The 21,053-nt window shown below is 38.6% G+C and overlaps 1 protein-coding gene across 1 annotated transcript in view; it reads right to left on the bottom strand.

Annotated features, from left to right (window-relative positions):
• EIF2B3 (eukaryotic translation initiation factor 2B subunit gamma) overlaps positions 1 to 21,053 on the bottom strand; it is a 99,237-nt gene that overhangs the window by 72,031 nt on the left and 6,153 nt on the right. Inside the window, exons 3-4 of the mRNA XM_053950872.1 lie at positions 6,424 to 6,583; positions 951 to 1,062 (exon numbers count right to left, since the gene is read on the bottom strand). Coding sequence (XP_053806847.1) covers positions 951 to 1,062; positions 6,424 to 6,583 — 272 coding nt within the window. The remainder of the gene's footprint in view (positions 1 to 950; positions 1,063 to 6,423; positions 6,584 to 21,053) is intronic.

The following is a 21,053-nucleotide window of genomic DNA, read 5'->3' as shown; positions in this document are numbered from 1 at the left end:
CTTTCCATGGGCACAGAGCATCTCCCTCACATCTGGTAGCGGGATGTTCAAGGAAAGATTACACTGAGCTGTGGCCTACAGCACACACCAGAGGCACTTTCACAGCAGAGATTTATCTGAGAGCAGACCCCAGATGTCTGCATCCTTGACTTAAAAGGTCCACATGGATGAATTCCCAGATCTCAAATGGCTGTTCCACAGGTGTCTCATCTCACAGAGGTGAAAGTCTGACTGTCAGCCTGGGACAAACTACAAAGGTTGGCCTCTCAAGGAGCCAACACAGCTTTGCACAGAACACGTCAGACAACGTGTGCCTGAGAAAACACTGTACTGGAGAGCATAAAGAACAAGTCATCTTTCCTTCTCCTGCTAATGGATATGAATTACACAGTGCAGAAAGCTCAGCTTGTCTGGCATATTTGATAAATTTATCCAAGTCCCCAGTGAAGTTTAATGGTGGATATAGGATGGTTTCTGCAATGAATCTTTTGGGGCCTGGAAAGATAGCTGAGATTTTGTGCCTTAAATGCCTAAGAGGATCATGAAATCCTGAGAGCCTCTCATGGATACTCCTCAAATCCATTTGGGACTCAACCAATGAGACTAGCATTTCATTTATGGAATAGGACCTATTCATTTATAGGTCTAACACTTCACAGTCTCTGAATCTAAACTGTATCTGACCTATTGCAATATAGGTTTCATTTCAAGAAGAGTTACCTTTTCATGCATTCCTTCTCTTTCCCTGGATTTTTCCCTAATAACAGTATAAGACAAGCCTATCAGTTGGTTCCAATGATGTAACAATAAAATACTGCTCCCTGAATATTGCAAAAGTGGCTTTTCCTCTTTCCTTCTCATCCTACTTTATCTTTAACCATCTCTCTTTCTCCACAATTATTTTATCTCATCCCAAGTTCAGTTTCTATTACAAGGACTCATGAGCTTACTTCTGAAGGATGGATCTTTTAATGACAAGTTCTTCATCCAAGTCAGCTTCATTAGCCATGAAGAGCAATCTTTTTCCTGTGTCATCCACTCCAATGAAGTCGCGCTGCTCCACTGAAGTAGAAAATCAAACACAGTCATTATATATTCCTATGCATTTTAATGCAGGCTGGAAAGACAAATGGGACCACCAACCACCCCCAAAATACAAACTCCAACTATCCCAGCAAATCCATGAATTTAATAAATATTGTTGATAACTTTTTCAACTTCTTTTCAGTTGGGGTAGCTGATATATATCATGGGATTCAAAACATTGGCCCTGAAAGGTTTGTGCATCCTTTTTATGAAGATGCCAACTACAGGTCCTGACATGCAAGACCCAATTTTGAGCTGTGCTTTCCTTTTCTTTTTTTTTAATAAAACCCCCTGCTACCTGAATTAAAACAACAACAACCTCAAGGCAAAAAGCAAGTTCTTCAAATCCAACATTCTCATAATGTCACTCCATATCAGAATTAGGGGGTCTGAAGAAGATTATGATTTCAGTTGAGATGTAAATATTTTGCAACTCATCTATTTTAGACAAATATCACAAACACACAGAAAAGTATAGATTCTACGACTTCTACCATGGATGTTTCTGTGTGGGTTAACTTGGTTTAAATATATTTTTATAAAATTGTCTACCAAGAGAATACCTAACACTCATATGTATTATTGTGGCAATCAGTGACTGTGCATCAGCAGGGACTTTGGCCTACTGAAATGCAAAGCATTTATTTTTTAACAGTTTTCTTCCACGACATCTGAATACATCTGAATGGTGGCAGCTCATTCTAATTTTCACTCTGTAGTTGAGCCACCACTCTGGTGACAGCCATATACTGATATTTACAGGCACAGGCTGTACAAAAAAGCCACAGTACAATTTTAAGAAAAATATTTTTTCTTCCAATAAATACTATTATTTTGGGACACACTGGCACATATTTGATCTCCTAAGTTCTATGCCTTTAATCACACTGGAGTAACAACATACTCTAGAAGTAGCTAATTCTCTAAGATATTTTTCAGACAAACTATTTTTGACTTTCTTTTTCCCAGTTCAGGCCCATCCCTTATTTTACTTATACCTGTTCTTTCAGAGTTACCACAGTAATAACTACTGTTAAAACAGTCAAATCTATGCAGCTGTTCAAAGTTCTCCCGTGCAATCTTTGATCCAAGTGATCAAGCATACCCTCCTTCAGAAAATCCCCAACCCTTCTCAGAAATTCATGACACAGCAAAGAAATACAAAAATAGGCCTGAACATCTAACACCATGACAAAATAAGTACAATTACGACAAAGCTTACTTGCTGTAAAAACTCAGAGTAAGTCCTGAAAGCAGTGCCTATTTTCATTCTGTGGAGGGCTGTGAAGTTTGAGATTAGGGGTGAATGAGCCCTCACCTCTGCCACCTAACTGGGGTCTCCTGACAGGTTGGAAATACAGCAGTGACTGACTTTCCTTCATCAAGGCACTAACACTTCCCTAAAGTTCAGATCCTGCCTGCCCATCTCCTGGCTGTTCTTATATTGCACTGCTACAGCAAAACTATGCAACAGGAAAAAGGGAAAAAAACAACTTTAAGAGAGTAGGACCAGGTACATGACTGACACCAAACTGGTTGCTCTTGCTTGTGTGGATAGGTAAGAAACAAACAGTGAAACCATAAGAGTGCACTCTGGGATTTTTTGTAGCAGATGCCAGGTCAGGTTTCTCCTTGTACACTGGCAATAAACAACATCACTTTGGTAATTTAAAAAAAGACAAAACTTATATAGTAAAATGGAAGAGCAGACACATTACTAGCTCACAAAATCCCTGCAAGAACTATGAGAGAAATGTTAAAGTGACAGTAACTTAACAAAATCATTTAAAGTATAAAAATGAAATGCAGGATGTGTTTTGCCTCCTCACAATAGATAAATAAGGACTTGACACTGCTATTGCAATATATTAATTATCTTACAAATTAGATCCCCATCAATTTTAAGGGCTTTAATGATCTAAAGAAATTATGACATGACAAGAGAATGTTAAGCACTTTAGTGACAAAAAGAAATAAATTTCAGTCATATTTTTTAAAATGCTTTTTAATCAATCATAATTAACTGACACTTGAGGAAAAAATACCTCTGTTAAAGAATCAGTATCCCCATCCTTTCAATTAAATGGAGAGGATTTCACAGGATGCAGCCTTCAAGACCACCAAGAGGTCTTCTGGCAAACACAGAGAATACCAGTGATGAGATGCTTGCTGCTTTCTAGACAAGAAAAATAAGCATGGAAGAGTCACCATCCCCATCTTTTCTGCCTTTCTTTATACAAAGAAAGGTTCAGACATTATTTTCCACTCAATCCCTTGCAGGTCATCTTTAAGCACATAGCTCCATTCTGGGTATCTGAATTCCTGACACTCTCTGTTTATTTGGGTTACTACCACTGACTAACATTTTCATGTGGGATTTTTTTTTATTGCCATTGCTCTTACTGCTCAATTTAAAAAGCCAATGAGATTATTATTGTCACTATATTATCCCCTAAATATAAAACCCAATGAGCTAGACCCTGTAATTTGCAGCTGAGTCAAACATTGCAGGAAACCATCAGGATGAATTTATAGCACTTAACACACTGCAATTCATGCTAATTTAAGAACTGTTCTTTATATCACAGTTCTTGAATTTTCAATAATACCCCAAAAGCAACAACTCTGTATCAGATTCCATGACGTATGTGAAATAACATCTTGTTGATCCTTCTCAAAAAATGAATTGCTTTGTAGGACAGTGAAAAAATAAATCTAGTGGCTTGTAATGGGATCTATTTTCTAATACAGACCCTTGAACAGTAGAGCCCAAGTACATAAAAACCTGTATGTGTCACAATTTAGAGAAGGAGCTAATAGTGCCACCTACTATGAAAAACTACCTAACATACTCCATGTTAATATCTTGTCTTCGGGTGCTTATAAGCTTCACCAAGTTTTAACTGTCTGGGATGAAATTTCCAATGCCAGCTGCCTGGCTTAAGAGGAACATTTGAAAAACTTCAGCAAAAACCATTCAGCTGGTTTTAAGGCTAAGGAAAAAAAAGTGTTTAGCATAAGTGGAAATGGTTTGGTGTCCCTTCCCTTGAAAAGCTCTAATCAATCTTTGAAAAACTGCAGGTTCACATGCTGTATTGTTCTCTAGCCTTCTATTTTTCCTGCAAATGTTTCTGCATATTTTATTGTTAAGGATCGATTGTTCCAATTCCTCAGCTCCTAGGACTGATCAAATAGCAGGTGCTACCTAAGGTTTTCTGTACCATCAAGTGGTAAAAGCAAAGAACACAAGCCACGAGGCTCCACAGCCATGCTGCAATGACTGTTCCAGGGGAAAGAGTTTAATCTGTTGTCTTTTTGCAGTCTGTTTTTACAAGGAAATAAAAGTCATAAACTCACAGGGGTGAGGGAAAAGAAAAGAAACATAAAAACAAGGACAGGCTGGAAGGAAAAGGAAACAGCCCCTGAAAACTACTGGAAACTGTGATTGCCTGTTAAAGGACACTAGATGGGACAGGAATCAGAAAAGGTGACTATAGGCAGATAAATAAACCGGATGAAGACAAGAAGTCAGAAACAGGACAGAAGATGGAACTGGCAGTTCCATCCATCTTCAGTGAAAGAAAAGAGTATAATAGATGACAAAGAAAAGGCAGGCTCTCGACAAGGATCCTTGAGGAAGGAAACTAAGGAAAGAGAACAGGAATGGAGGCTGGTGGCAGCAAGAAGCCAGATTAGGCAAAGGAAGATGGATGAGCAAAGGTAATGCTGACAGCAATAAGGTAGATTTAGTCAAGTAGGAATGAAAGCCAGGAGGGTCTGGTACTCTCTAAAATGTGCTTCCCTCCTCCAGAACCTGGAGAAGAACCTAAGATTCCTGTCTTGGCCCTCCCCTGCTTTTAACAAATGACTAAAACAGGCCTCGTAGAGTTCATGTCTTATCGGAGGCAGTTCACAGGAAACATGTCACTACTGCTGTCCATGGCAGCTCAAGTGGTGCTCTGCATGGGAGATCTTAGCATTGAGCCCCACAGAAAAACACCAGGGGTGACAGAACACTTCTACATAATGGAATTTTAGTCTTTTCAAGTTTGGTCTTTTACAGATCTGAAAAAACACAGAAATGTCAACAAGTCATGTAGGAAGAGTTATGCTAAAAGTCAAGCACACCAACATAAAAAACAAGCAAAATAAGAATGCATGTACAATCTGATGTGTTTATATTTGCAAAGAGCCTTCAGATAATCTTGTTTATCCTCACAGACCTCCTCACCCCTACCCTGTGTGCTCAGAGCTCACATGCTGGGCAGCTCTATGATGTTTAACCACAGACCCATTAGTTTGCAACTCCTAAATGCTCAACTCTCTGCTGTTGCAGTGCTCTTGACAATGTTTTATGTGCCATTAGCACTTAGATTGCCTTTTCAAAAATAGGGGAGTTAGAGCTGTTTGAGAGTCCTAGTACTAAATGCTTTCAGGCCTACTAACCTTACACATTGCTCCAGAAAAATCTTCATGCAGAGCCTGAGAAGTTTTCTTTTAAAAACGTATTTCCCCCACTTTCAGACAACTATTGGCTTGCAATTCACTCTTCTCTCAAACAGTTTGAAGCTACATTTTCTTACTTGTATTCCAGTAATGTCTCTGAGCTTTAATCAAGGACCAGGTCCCACTAAGCTGCCAATAGTCAAGGCTCAGCATTTTAACAGATATCATTAACAGAAAAGGAAAAGCATGGTGTGGGAACAACTGAGTGCTATTTAGTACTTTTAGCATATAAGTAAAATGGGTATAATAGCCCTGCTCTGCCTTACAGCAGTGTTGTGAGAACAGATACATTAAAGATTACAAGGCACTAACTAATGGACAAGATAAGCATCTAATCAACTCCTTGAAATCAGTGGGAGTTTTGCCTAGCAAAAGGCTCCTGGATGTGATTTCAGAAGAGTAATTCACAACATACCATGAGAGGGGAGAATTTCTAGAAGTGTTTGTTACCCACCCAGTGCTGGGTCCCTACAGTCAGTGTAAAATTCCCAGTTATAATCTGGCTGATGCTTAGTGCTCTTGAAAAACCTAACGGTTTTAATGTTCATATGTAACAAAAATTCAGGGTTTCATCCAAAACTCACTGAAGTCACCTGGAGCTTTTCCCTTAACTCTTGTGAGCTTTGGATCACAGCCTGCAAGATTACACGAGTCTAATACTTAATTCTGAGCTGGAAAAAACCAAGTCACACCCTCACCAGGGAATCTGAGGAAAAACAGGGTATCTGTGCCTTTTTATTTCTTTTGCTTTGGGATTGATAACTAAACATATCATACATACCACTGGTTTCTCTATAATTTATTGATAAATATGTATTCCTTCCTACATACCTGGCTTTTTCTTCCCTTTCTGTCCTGGTACCCCTTCTGCTGGTTCATGAGTTTTCTTCATCAACATGGAGAGAGAAGCATCATGTGTCCGAAAGAGGTCCACGACTTTATATAAATCAACATCTGTGATCAGATCGCAGCTCAACACCAAGACATCAGTCTGTCAAAGAAGGAAAAAAAACAGCAAACCTTTCAGAGATACAAATTACCACATATGGACTAGCATTTGAGCACCCAAAACCAAATACACACTTTAACTTTTTTTTTTTTTAATTTACCACTGACAAAAATAGCTCCTGGGTTTTACCAGTGTGCTTTTCTTGAGTCCTGCTGTTACTGTTATTTGATTAATGCGTTTCCAGCTCTGGACCATAAAGAATATGTGACCATCTAAATTATCTTCATCTGCTCCTAAGGACACAGAAGCCATGGCTTTCAAGACCAGTAAGAAATTCTGCAGTAATTTCAGCAGCTACTTTTAGTTATATAATGAGGTAGAAAAGAAATCTTTCTGAAGAACTCTTTTTTAGCTGACTTTGCATCTGGCTACAAAGTGCTGGAAAAGATATTTAAACTATGTTATTTTATCGGGGGACAAAAAAACCCAAAGACTATCTAGGATGTGATTTACTCAGTAATTGCACTGCGATGGTGGGCTTAGTTTAGAAATACATTTCCTAAAACCAGCAATACTCCACATTATTAAAAAAAAAAAAAAAAAAAAAAAAAAAAAAAAAAAAAAAAAAAAAAAAAAGAGGACGTTAGGTCCTGTTTAATAGGAGGCTTGTACTTCATTTTGATCTCAAAGGATTCCAAAATCCCTTGTACAGGTTTTAAGAGAACTGCTGCATAAGGCACAGGAACATTGTCACATATGGAGCAAGACACAGCAGCTTCATTAACGGTGGACACTATCAATATAATCCACCTAAAAACTGTTATTTAGAAAAAACTTTCTGTATTTCACGTGGGTTGTGGGATATGCTGCCAAAAACCTATGAGTTCAGCAATTAACTTAATTTAAACTAATCCTAACATAATATTTGTGCAGCATGGCTGACACAAAAGTAGCAAATTTCCACTTTTTGTTAACGATCAACCTTCTAAGGGCCTCTCCAGAAGACAGTGTTTCTTTTCTGACAGTTACCATTTTCACTTTCTCTGTTGCCATTTTCCATGCTAAGCCTCCCTGCAGTGTGACATGGCTGCCTAATTTTGTCTTTTTAAAGGACAATATTTAATGAGAAGGGCATTAGACAATACTTAGAAAAAACCTGAGTTAATCCATGGAGGATCAATCAGTAATTCTACTCTTACTTTTGAAAACTATGTTGGTTTAAAGCAAACTATTTCAGGATTGACCTCTTATTCCAGAAAGGTTTATTAAAGAAAAGCTTACTTTTTTATATAACACGAGGAGATTCCACATTGTAGTTGAGATTAGCAGAGGTCTGGTATTTACATTATTTGACAGGTTCTCCTATAACTGCTAGGCAGTTTCATGTGTTTACCAATAAGGTGTTGGAATTCATCATGCCACAAACTGTTGGAGCTGCTGATTTGACATGCTGTGCAAAAGGTCAAGCTCTTCCATTTTCATCTGATTTGTCCCCACTTTACTGAGAAACACCTGGCCACTTTACAGGAAGGAACAATCTGCAGGTTGAGAATTTTACACATTCAAAACCTGACTCGCATCACTCCCTTTTAACATATTTTCAAAATGTGTATTTAATATTACAGTTTTGCCCAAGGAAAGTGTTTTAATTAGCACTTCTCTAAAAAAACCCAACATGCACACATTGGAAAAAACCCCAACAACCCAAACCACTAAAGCGAGTTGCCCAGCACTCTGGAGCAGCCCTGCTCCAACATTCCAGGGTGCACAAAGAAAATAAGAAAAAAACTCAGCTTGGTGTGGAAGCAAATCTCCCGCTTCACAACTGTAAACTGTGAAGAAACACATATTAAATATCCTGGAAAATCCTGCAAAATTTTCAGATATTCTGTTTTTACAAGAGCACGAATGAATAACAACATTTGCAGAAAAGACCAAAAGGTATTCAAGACCCATATAAATAGACGTGTACTTTTCAAACTCACTTTATAGAAAGAAGAGATTGCCAGCTTCAAATCTAGATGCATTTGCTCCAGTGGTGAAAATAAGAAATAATCAAATGAGAGAGACTGACACCCCAATAGTCTTATACTAAGGAACAACTATCTGGACTTGTAAAACAATCCTTGTAATTATTTCACATTTTACTAAATGCTTTAATCTGTCACTAATGCAAAAACCCAACAAGCGTTTCATAGTTCTAACCAGGCTCCTGGGTTTTTTCTCCTCCCTATAGGACAAGGTTTTTTGCAAAAACTGAATGCAAGACCCCTGAGGAGCATACGGGAACAGAACCACCAAATGTCTGGTTGCCATCTGTTCTACCCATTTACTCTCCCAATATGTAAATAAACGTCAGTGAGCGCAGGGACCAGTGAAACACACAGTTGCTCTGTAAAGCCCACATTTCTGCCTCTCCTCCTGATGAGCAGAGCAGTGGCCTCAGAAGCACGCTGAGAATACACCATGAAAGGCTCTTTTGGGACTTGACAGCTTCCCCTTTGAAACACCACCCCCCTCATAAATAAAGCCCTCACTGTCTAATGGATGCACTTTTTTTTCCAGTGTACAACTCCTGAACGAATAAACTAATGGCTGAATGAAAAAATAAACTATCCTAGAACCTTAGCAGAAGTGTGTGTTTTTCTTTACGTTTTCGAGGTGGGTGTAGAAGAAAGAAAATAAATGGTAGAATTTGTGGGATTTTTACGTATATACACACACCAAATAAATGCAGTGCACCCTTCCCAATGAGCCACTGATACAAAGAAGAGAAGTACATACTTACTACATGCACTCACGTGCTAACAAGGGGTATGTGAACATACTTGACTTCATGAATTATGCAAACGCCTAAGTACACACACATCTTTTAATGAAATACATGTAACAATGATTACATCAACCCCAAACTATTATACAGATGATAAGAATCAACATGAACTGATTAAAAAACCCCCAGCAAGCACACACCTCAAGCAGAACGACTGCAAAGGGAAAAAATGCACACATGAACGCACTCTCAACACGCACTACAACCACAGGCACAGCAAGGCAAGGGTCTTAAATCAAGAAGGAACATCTAATGGATGGAGCATGAAACAAATACTTGGAATATCTGGTATCTTCCTGCTCTGCCAAACTTGACACGTGCCATTCTGTCTCTACTATTTTATGACAAAGAGCAGCCCTCATCACAGACCAGGGCTCTACCACAGAAGCTGCTACACAGAGCAGCTGAAAAGGCCATCAAGCATAAGAGAAGAGCGAATGATTTTGGGTTGAGGAACACAGGAAAACACTGTATTGCCATTCTCAGGGACAGCAGCCCTGTCCTCCTGGTAGCTCAGCTCATGCTTTTGTGAGCATCACAAGAGGCACAGAAAAGACAAGGAGAATATAATGCTCCTTGGAAGTGTTAACTTCCAAAGTGAAGTTAAAGTGTTAACACTCAAATTAAAAACTGAGACTAGGCTACTGACCCGCGGAGAAAAGTGGGATTCTGCAGAGATCATCCACCTGTGATCCGAGTTTCAAGAAGATCCTTCTGCATCCCTACTGACTTCATAAATTATTGAAGCTCTGGGCTTTCAGTCCAACCATCCCTGAATACAGAGTATTCAGTTAAGTCAAGTATGAAAACATGGCACTAAGATCCCTACATCTCCGCTCTACTTTTCTAACACTGGCTAACAGCACTTCAGCATCAAATGTTATAAACTATGAAATGGTCAGATATGAAATAAGTTAAATACTTGATCCAGAAAAATAAAACAGTGTAACATAAAACATGAAGAGATTTATACAAAATAGAGAAAACAGTAAGGAAAAAACACTGAAAACCAATATGTCAACAACTATATTAAACCCAGCACAATATGGAAAATATACACAAAAACAAGACCAAAAAGCAGATTGTTTCAAGAACTCGGATCAAGACAGCCCATTTAAAAATAGAAAACATGTTTTCAATGGAACTAATTCATACCACAGATCAAAAGATGGATGCAATTATATGGTGTAATATACCAGCATAAATAAAAAGCCTTGGACTTTCTCACACCCCGCATACAAAGGCAATGCTAAAAACCCTTTTATATTCAGCAATTATTGCTGGAGCTCTTATGATCAAACAGGAGATGTCAAGGTTACCACAGATAGCTGGCAGCAAATTATGAATTTTTAGTGGTATTCACTATGCTTTTTCTATCAAGTATAGACAAGGGCAGGACCTCACAGCCTAAACTGCTGATGGCCTCAAAAACAGCAGACTAGAAAATAAGAAAACATGTGTTGCAAGGAAACTGTAATATGAACAAAATCAGCCTCAAGAGAAAGAGGAAAACAAATGTCAGATTGCATTATAAACAGAATAGAAGCAAAACATCCACAAGCAGTAGAACCAGCTTCTAACAGAACTGAAAACAGACAAAACACTGAAGTTAAATGTTAAAAGTTTCTAATTGCAAAGTATTACAGCTGAGACTTTGACAGGAAAATAAAGACAATCAAGAGATTAGATATACTCAACCTAAGTTAATACATGCACAAACAGAGAACTTTGCATCACTTCCTGTGGTGTCACCAAACAACAGGGGAGAGTGAGAGAGGAACAAGTTAAAATTACTGCTGGAATTAGGACTGAGTTTTGTACACAATAGCCTGGAACTTCACCCACATGTTGCATTAACAGTGGGGTTTGTGTGTAATGCTTTTTATTATTCTAAAGAGTGGAAAGGGAAAAAACAGTTTGGCTGTGGGCAAGCATTTTGATTGCATGTTAGCATTCTCCAGGCAAAGTCAAAGATACCTCCCAGCAATTGCATTACTCACCACTCTTCAGATCAGAAACTTACATCCAAGGCTTTAAATAATCCCTTTTTATCTCAGTCTCCATTAAGAGACCTCCAATTTCCACACCTGTGACCTCTTTGAAGCTCTATGACTGTTGCTGCAACTGGAGCAGGGAACCTCATTTATTTTTTGATGTCTGTAAGATCTTGTTAGCTACCAACTGAAATGGCCGCCTTTGGCTGGGAATTCCCACTCTCCTTTTGTAATGTCCTTGATGGCAAAATTCAGAGGGAAATCATGATTTAGTACTTTGCTAGCAGACATGAAGCATTTACCTGCTCTGCTGTCACCTTGCAGCAGGAAGTTTGCTGTAGACCAGCACCTGCATAACTATTCTGAGGATAGAGGACAGTGGAGGCACAGAATGTCTTCCAATCTGAAATCCAGAAGCAACGTTTTCTCATTAAAGGATGGAAGAATTCTTTTTTAACATCTGTGTAATGTGAAAGGAGCTTCTTAGAGGCTTATTCTTTGCTAAAAAAAAAAAAGCTTAAAAAAAAAAAAAAAAAGAAAACAGAAAAGTCTGATGTGGGAGCCAAGGGAGTCTCTTCTAATTTCCTGGATGGCCCTGAATTCATCAGGTGAGGATATCTTAAGGCAATGTGAATGCCTTCACATACGTAACCTGTCAGCATCACTGTCTATCTTCCCAAAGAAAGTTGCAAGAAAGATGCCAGAAGCTGGGGAGGAGACTTAACCCCAGTCCCATCATATGGCTCATCCTATGTTTTGTATCAGATGGGATCATACAATGAAAACACCATTTTAGGTTATCTTTTCATCTCACAAGCTACCATCCAAAATCAATATTTTTTAATTTACATACATATAAGCTAGGAACAGGAAAGATATTCAAGCCTAGAAGGCATCCTGTCTCCTCCCAGAAGGAAGTTGTGTTACCCATGCTCAAACTGACATGTGAGGTGGAAAAGGGTAATTTACAGTTCCCAGCAACCAAACCCAGAAGTTTAGAGATGAACAGAAGTTCATAAACTTATTAAGGATATTTTCAAAACAGGACATTGATATTATGACACTTATTGAACTGTAAAACTTTTGGTCTGGAACATAAACTTTGCAATCCACCTCTTCCTCTAGTTTCAACTAAATCAATCTTGTCCTACTTATACAGTACTCCAAAAGTAATTTTCCCAGCTTATTCCTCTACCCACATCACCCTTCTTCACTGGTTCTGCTTTCTATCACATAAATCTGCTTTCTATCACTGTCCTTTTAACAGCCTATCCCATCCAGTTGTCACATACTTAACAAACCTACTTCTACCTCACTTCAATACAGGACAATAGCCCTAGTATCTATTTGTATCTTCTAAAGGGTGTGGCTTTAGCTGCTGCTGTACTTTTTTTTTTTTTTTAGTAAAAGAAATCCTCTACCCTTACACTTGCAGAATACTATCAGTATGATGGGGCACTGGACTGACACAGTTATCCTATCTTGGTAGGCTCTCTCATTTGTCTGAGATCAGGGTCATCTCCTGGGTTTATGTCCCAGTCCTGAGTATGCCACAGAGGAGACTGTTTTTCCCATCCAAAGGCATCCAGAAGTGTGCACTGTGCCTGCAAAGACTCAGGGGAGCACCCAGAACCCAGACCCTGCATGTGCCAGTTCATAGAGGGTAAGCCTGGCAAGGTGAATTCTCTCCTGACGCAATGCACTGCATGGACAGATCCCGTCTCCACAGGCAGAACTCCAGAAACAAATGGCACTCTCCTCATCACTCCTATTCCTGGAAGGCAGGTTTCCAGGACTACCTGAATGGCAGCTGCACTACTAGACCTGCTGTACAGCTGATCTTGGACTCTGCCTCCCATGAACAGAAAGGAGAACACAGCAGTCGGGCTCCAACCTCAACAGCAGCAGCGCAGCAGGAATTGCTGCCAAAGCCCAGAGCTCAAGCCCAGGCTTAACACTTAATGTAAGCAGAGCCTTAGGCAGTCAGGTGCTGCAGTCATACACACAATAATAATAAAAAGTAGTCGTAATGGAGCTCAACTGGCTCAACTTATTGAAGGGAAAGAAGGCCTTTGCCCACAGCCAGCAACCAGCTCAACTGCAGATCTCTCAGCAGCACAACAAAAAGCAGGAATGACTGGATTCAAGGGCTAGGAACCAGTGATTAGCATAGGAATAAAATGCAAAGTGGTTTAAGAGGGAGAATAAATATAACATGGAATAAAATACCAAAGTATGAATAGACAATTCAGACATTCTAGTAGATGAAGATAGTCTTGCTATATTTCAGAAACACTTTTGCTAAGCCATCCCTAAGTTTTGGGGAACAGCCCAAACTAGTAGGTGCAAACTCCCATACAGACTAGAGGATCATAATGGTTCTTGCAGTCTCAAACAAGACACTAAATAAAAACCAAAACATACAAGCATGTGTCCTCAGGAATCATTCTGCCATCCTGCAGCTAGTATCAGCACGATCTTAAATTAAAAAAAAAAAAACTCTTTCCAAGGTCAAAACAAGTCATTACACAACACCCAGTTTCAACACTGCTTCAAAAGAAAACCCAAATTCTGATGTACTCTGCAAAGCAGAGGCTTCGTGAGACAGCTCAGTGGAACTGCTACTGTGCACCAGCCTGCACAGGAGTGGCAACCACCTGCCTGAAGCCCCATCAGCCTTGTTCAAATGTTGGGGCTCTTCTCTAAACACTTTTCATGCTATGGTAAATAAAAGCACTATTATAAACTGTAGTTTCCTAAACTATCTTCCACATAGCATCATTTTCTCCTGTAGCACCTTTCCGATTTTTCTAATGGTGTTTGGTCTGCGGCAACTGCTGTTGTAAGAAAAATGTCATGAAAACTTCAAAACCTCCACTGCTTTTTCTAGCACTATTATCCAGAATTTTCACCATCTTCCCAAAGAAGCTGATTGAATTTATACTACAGAAAAATATCTAAATTTGCTTAATGAAAAATCTAAATGAAGATTTGCTTTCCCATTTTCAGCACAGAACCGAAGAAAAATGAGATAACCTATTTGGATTTCTCAGTTAACACAATATGACAAAAATGCAAAATTAAATTCCAGGCATCCTAAAGTCCACTGATCTCCACCATGGCTTTCACCAAATTAAACAGTGACAGAAAACCAGTGCTGAGAAGAGTGACAGCCTCTGGGCTAGCCCGTGCTATTCACAGCACCACATTCCTATTATCGGTGTTACACAACTGTACCAAGCTGCAAAACCAGACACAGGGGAAAACCCTCTCCAGCACAATTAAGTCCATGCGCTGACATTTGGCATCTCCTTTCTCCCACATTCCCCAAAAACTGGAACTAGGTACTTAGGCTCCAACACGCAGTTAGATCAGTTGTGTCTGATCTGAACAATTCAATTTTCTCTTTCAGGGGAAGAATATCACCTGCAATTATACCTTTTTTTGGACATTTTTGTGGAAGAACATTCCTTCCTTGCTGCCTGCAGCCTTTTTTACTTTGTTTCTATCCTGGGGGATTTCTATTTGAGTATTTTCCCCATGTTTGGATCTTAACAGATCTTCCCTCATAGAATGTTTGGGCTTTTCATGGTGGTTGTGGGCATTACAGCTGTCGCAGTGTCATCTTTAAGCACAGTAAGTTATTTACATAGGGCAGCTGTATATATTTTAAACAGGGAAAATGAAAGAGGATTTACCAAAATGAACACTACTATTTACTCCCCAAAAATGAAAACCAGTAGTGGCTGACAAAACCAGGAAAATATTTTTACTAGGATGCTTTTAAATAAATTACTTCAGCTATATGCTTGTGCAAAGAACTTGCTGTGTCTGCAAGTAGAATAGGCTGAATTTGTGTAATTCATCAGAAACCACAGAGGGCCTAAATGAAAACACACACTGTAATACAGGAAAAGCAATGACCATTAACTTCTACATGGGAGCAAGAGGTATTGGTTAACATAATGAGCACAGGCCTAGAGTTCCCAGGAGCGTGAAAAGGATAAGGACATGCAGTGGGAGATGCAACAATTGAAGCTGACAGGCATCTCAGGTCTGTCAATGACTCTTCTTGCAAAACACCTAAGGTTTGGCTGGCCTGTATAATGGAAGGCATCCTCTTTAGCTGACAATGGGCAGAATAGCAAATGCCATAATAATCATTCCTTGTGAATAAGTGCCTTATTCAAACTTCTGGTGTTTAAGCCATTATCCACAGTAAACCTGGGCAGCAAAATAATTTAATTAGCTAGAGTCTTCTAAAGCTGAGTAACTTTAAAAAAAAATAAAATAAAACAACAAACAAACAAAAACCCCAAAACTGCTGAATTCTCTCTTACCCTGCCAGAAAAAATAATGATCAGCTGGAAGTCCTGAACACATTCTTCAAGCACAGAGTCAGGCAGTGGTGTATTATTCCTCCCAGCCACACAGCCTGAGCACCTGCCCAGATAGCTGCTTTCTACAATGACAATCAGTTGTGCTTCGGGAATGGGACTTGGGCATGCAAAGTGTAATAAATGTTGGCTAGTGCCTTCAGTGGTGAGAGCTTTCAGTAAGAGGCAGAGAGAGAAAGAAGATGCTACATAACCTGGGAGCTGCCATCTGATACATCTGCTTTCCCTATTAACAACATTGTGAAAGGCAGAAACAGAAAAACCACCAAGACAGCATTTTTATTTGCATTTTAAACACTTAAGTAAAAAATGTTTACTATCAGTTGAGCTGGAAGAAAATGATTAATTTTTTTTTACTACTTCAAAACAGATTAACAGAATATTTAGTTCAATCTTGCTATTATACAGACCTTGTCTCTTACAAATTAATTTAATTTGGGTTTTTTTATTTCCACTGACAGTACAAAAAAAAAAACATAATTCTGTATTATGGAGACCCAAGTTTTTCTTTCCATGCTTACCAAACTTTGCTCAGTCGTACCAAAAGGATTCAGATTCCATCTTCCAGCCATTCCAGCAAGCTTACTTACATCATGTGTTTGGAAAGGAGATTTTTCAGCAGAGGAAGCAGAGCGCTTCGCCATGCTGGCCAAGACTCCACGGATCAGTGACCCTCAGCAGCACACAGACCACCACCGTGACATCACACTTTCCACAACACGGATCCCAAAGATGCACATACCAAGAGAATCTGGAGTTTCAATCTTTGTTTATTTGCTCACAGAAAGTTGGTTTTTCTTTTTCTTTTTGGTAGCTTTTTAGAGTTTGTTTCCCTTTGTTTTTAAAGAGCTATATTACTTTGTAATCTTACTTTTTGAAACTGAGAAAACAAGGTGGACCACCTGAGATGAAACATTTCTCTCACAAGCACTCACCAGCGATAGCAGCAGAAGACAAGCTGATTAATTCACACCATATTATTCAGGGCTTCCATTAACACAGCTAAGGGCTCATCAAGGGAGGAAAATATGAAATTGTTCCATTGCTGTTACTCTGCTGGAACGCCACATTTTAATCACTGTCTGGAGTATAGCTGAGTGACACAAGGGAGAGAAATACTTAATAGAAGATGAAAATAATACAGACTCAGTGAAGACAAATGTTTGATCCAGGCACACCCAATCCACAGATTCATGAGTTAACCAGGTTTTTCAACCTGCTGCCTGGAGAGCCCCTGCCTAGGAGGGGGGCCAGACAGCAGCTGTGTGGGTCTGGTAAAATTTGGCACAGGAAACAAAATGGTCAAATATTAGAGATGCCTAAATTTCAGAGGAGCTCATTTGTAAACTATAGTGACACCCCTTGCCATTTATTTTTTTCATCAATAGTAATAATCTACAATCCACAAAAAAGCTTTAGCAGCCTGGTACAAGCAGGAGGTCGCAGAAAAACAGTCCTCAAAGGTGTTTCCTGAGTCAAGAGTTTTGCCTCCTGTCATTCCAGCTATTGATTTACTTAGTTTATTTAAAAGCAAACAAAAATACAACAAGAAAACAGATTCTTATTCTAAGAGGAAATTGGGGGATTCTTATCTTGTTTACTCCTGGAAAAGTGTCTACAATCATATTTCTGCTCTGATTAAAACTTTTCTGTAATTTTCAGCCTATGTTTTCTCACAGCAAATTTAAACTCATTTATACTCCACTCTGAATATCTTATCTCCTTTCCTAGTGTTTGTCCCACATTTGATACATTTGAGTTTCACACCTGCTCAGTATTCTTGGCAAACAACCCCTTCACATTGCCTTAAGCAATACAATTAATTTCTCATCTCTACCATAAAGAATACTTTACCTGATCCTGATACATTCTAGTTTGCACCAACCTTTCCTTCCTCCATCAGAGTGGCTGCTTATCATCACATTATTTCAACTAGTACATTCTGAGACATTGCAATTTACTCTTGGGCTTCTAGTTCCTACCACAAATTTCTTGTTGCTATTTCCCGAAATCACAAGTTTTGTGTTACCAGCCAAACTCTATGTGCTATAACAAGGAAGGACACATTTTGCATACTGGTCCTGTGAATCAGCCAAAGGAGGTCTACTGAACTGCAAGAGAAGGCCTTCAAGAATGTCAGCAGAAGTCAAATAAATGAAGACCTATATCTGGACTGCAAAAAACCACACTGGATGTACCAGAAGACTTTACAATATGACTTGAAAAAAGCATGTCCACTAATATCAGCTGCAGAGGAAAAGCCTCCCTAAGTGAGCCAGGGGATTTAATTACATAAAATTACAAGGAACATAAAAATAAGTTGACTTTTAAAAAGGGTGCTTCCCATAATAACGAAAAAAAAAAAAATTACCACTGAAAGACAAGCTGCCTACAAAACAAAACTGCATCATCTGCTACCACAGCCTGCAGCAGAGAGCACTCAGTCTCTTCTCTTGCTAGAAAGTGTTATCACATATCACCAATGAAATGGTCAAAACTTTTACTGATTTCCCTATTACCCAGATTCAACTCACCTGAATGCTCCAGCCAGTGCTGCTTACCAATGAAAATCAGAAACAAGGACTAGTAATATTAAAATCATATATACTTGCTTTCTCCTCAGTAAAGAAAAGCCGTATCTCTTACATAGAACCCCTTCCACACTGCTCCAAGCAATTAGCAAGTTTAGGATGCTAAATAAAAATAAATAAAAACAAGGTCATGGAAGTTATTAAATTACACCTTAACACCTGCTGTTTCCACCTGCAAAATCAGCCTTACTGTTTTACTAAAAATGCCAAACACTGATCACATTAAAAACCCCCTTAATCTTGAAGCAGTATATATGAGGAAATTTGAGTACAAATGCAGAGCAAGATTAATGTTTTCTTAACATCTAAGGATGGGGTATTTAGTTGTTCATGTCCAGGGCTAGATTAAGCCTTCCTTACATTCAAATTGTTTGCTCTTTTGTCCCTAATGAAAGTTTCGTTTTTAGAAGACCTGATTCTTAAGAAAGCAAATTATTTCCTCCCCCACACAGATTCTCCAGGCTGCTAGAAAAGTGTGCAAAGGCAACATGCCTCTCATGCCTGTAATGGGTGAAACAGCAACCAGTAACAGCCTAACTGGTTGATGAAAGATATTTAAAGAGTAGAATCAGAAAGTGACAGGAAAAAAAAATGTGGATGTGGAAAATGAGATTTCATAAAGGAAAGTTTGATTTATTTTCTGTACAAAAAGAATTTTTATACCTCTGCTAACAATTCTTTTTTTCAAACACTTCCTGACAGGTCCAAGAATATTCTTTAGTGCAAACAAGAGATTAAGACAAAAGCAGACTGGCTCATCAAAGCAGGAGACTAAAATACCACTAGTTAACACAGTTTTTCAAACACTGATAGTCATGAAGTAAAATAGTCAAAAGCCAGTGCCCCTTTTTGTATCCTGTAAATCTTGCTGGACCCACGTCATTTTCATGCTGCAGGAAAGGCAATAACCCAAAAGGTACTGAAGTTTTTACTAAGTAAAACACTTCAGAATTACTCTAGTATAACTGCATATGTGAACAATTAAAAAAAATTAAAATCAGAAGGCATAACAAACAAACAAACAAACACAGTGTCCCTGTAATGATTTTACTCAGCGACAGAAGCAGATTGTAATCTTCCAGAATAAATTTCTCTATATATGATGCCCTTGCTAAAGCCCCATCTGAAGCAGGGGAGCTTTCTTCACTCTTCAAGAGCAGGAAGGTCAATCCAAACCTAAAGGCATGAAGACTGACTTACTGCTCTGTCAAGTCCAGAATGTGAGGTAACAGAGACCTCTAAACACCCCTAGGATGTTAAAGGGCAGTTCAACAACAGCATTGTTATACCATCAACTCTGAGTCTATACAACCTACATTCTACCACTTCTAATTCTACATATAAGCAGAAAAATAATTAAGTCTTTGGAGCTCTGCTTTCATTTTCATATTTTGAAAAGCCATTCATTAACAGTCGTTCAAAGGATGAGCAGGAAACTAGAGAATTAAAATGCCAAAAGAATAAAATGGATTATGATATTAAAATGCTATCAAAACCCTAAGACTGGGTATTAAAATGATACCCATGAAAGCTGTCATAAGGCACACAGACTATAGCAGCATCCTGAAACAAACTCATTCCAGGGAAATGCTGGGATGGTCCATAGGAGGGCAATTAAGGGATCTGATCAACAGTTGTCACAATGTTCTTTATCAAACTGTTTTCATATCCCTGTATATAACAAAACATTTAAGAAATAAATAGGTCCTATACCCACATTTTTGCTTTTTGACAACATAATTTTAAGTGCTGCACTTAGTGTAAAACAATTACAAATGTCTTTTTTTATTATTTGGTAATATAAACGCAGGCAAAAATTCCTTAGCTTCTACTTCATATTAATTATTTTAAGTATTATTTAAGTGCAAAAATATTTTTATAATTAAATGCAAAAGTATTTTTCAGTTACTTATATTCAGACTGACACATTCCAGATTGAGGACCTTTTTAAAATCATAGTCTAGCACACACTGAATAAACCACAACTGGAGATTCAGAAACTGAACTACAGCTTTAATAAAGTTCCCTCAACTGTTTTCACTTAAAAGAGCTTCAACTTGTATTTGATGTCTTGTCCTGCTGGCTTTCTGAATGTGGGGAAACAGAGTATGTAATATTACACAGAATATGTACTACCATAAGGTTATCTTATGCATAAAACTGTAAGAGATTTGAGACAGAAGTCCACTTTCCAGTACTGGTACAAATCTCTTCAGTGATCCCTGGTAAATCACTTCACCTCATTATGCCTCAGTTCTCAGTTGTAGAATTGTGAGGGCAAACTGATTAATGATGTTTGCTATTCAGAACAGAATGTTTAATAAAACCAAACAAAACAACCCACTACACAAGTCAATTACAGAAATACTGGTAAAGAACAGGCCAGACGGACACCCAGGCCTAGGAATACACAAAGTGAAACTCACAGGACCAAGTTTTCTGATGTTCACTACTTTTCAAGAAGGTGCCTTTAGGAATCAAGTTTAGCATAATATTTTTATTGTATGAAGGATCCAAGAAAAGGCTACATTCAGACTTGTAATGAAAATGAAAACCCTAATGAAGCTGCTACCTTGTCAATCAAGTGTAGGCTGAGACAGCCAAAAATAACAGGAAGACTTCCAATAGAACCTGCATCTAGTATATCACCTTTCAAAGCAAAATTGTCAAAAACATTATTATGTGTACAGAGTGGGA

The sequence above is a fragment of the Vidua chalybeata genome, chromosome 9 (assembly GCF_026979565.1).
Source record: "Vidua chalybeata isolate OUT-0048 chromosome 9, bVidCha1 merged haplotype, whole genome shotgun sequence".
Lineage (NCBI taxonomy): Eukaryota > Metazoa > Chordata > Aves > Passeriformes > Viduidae > Vidua > Vidua chalybeata.
Note: the sequence above shows the minus strand (reverse complement) of the source record. Positions and strands in the feature narration are given on the sequence as shown.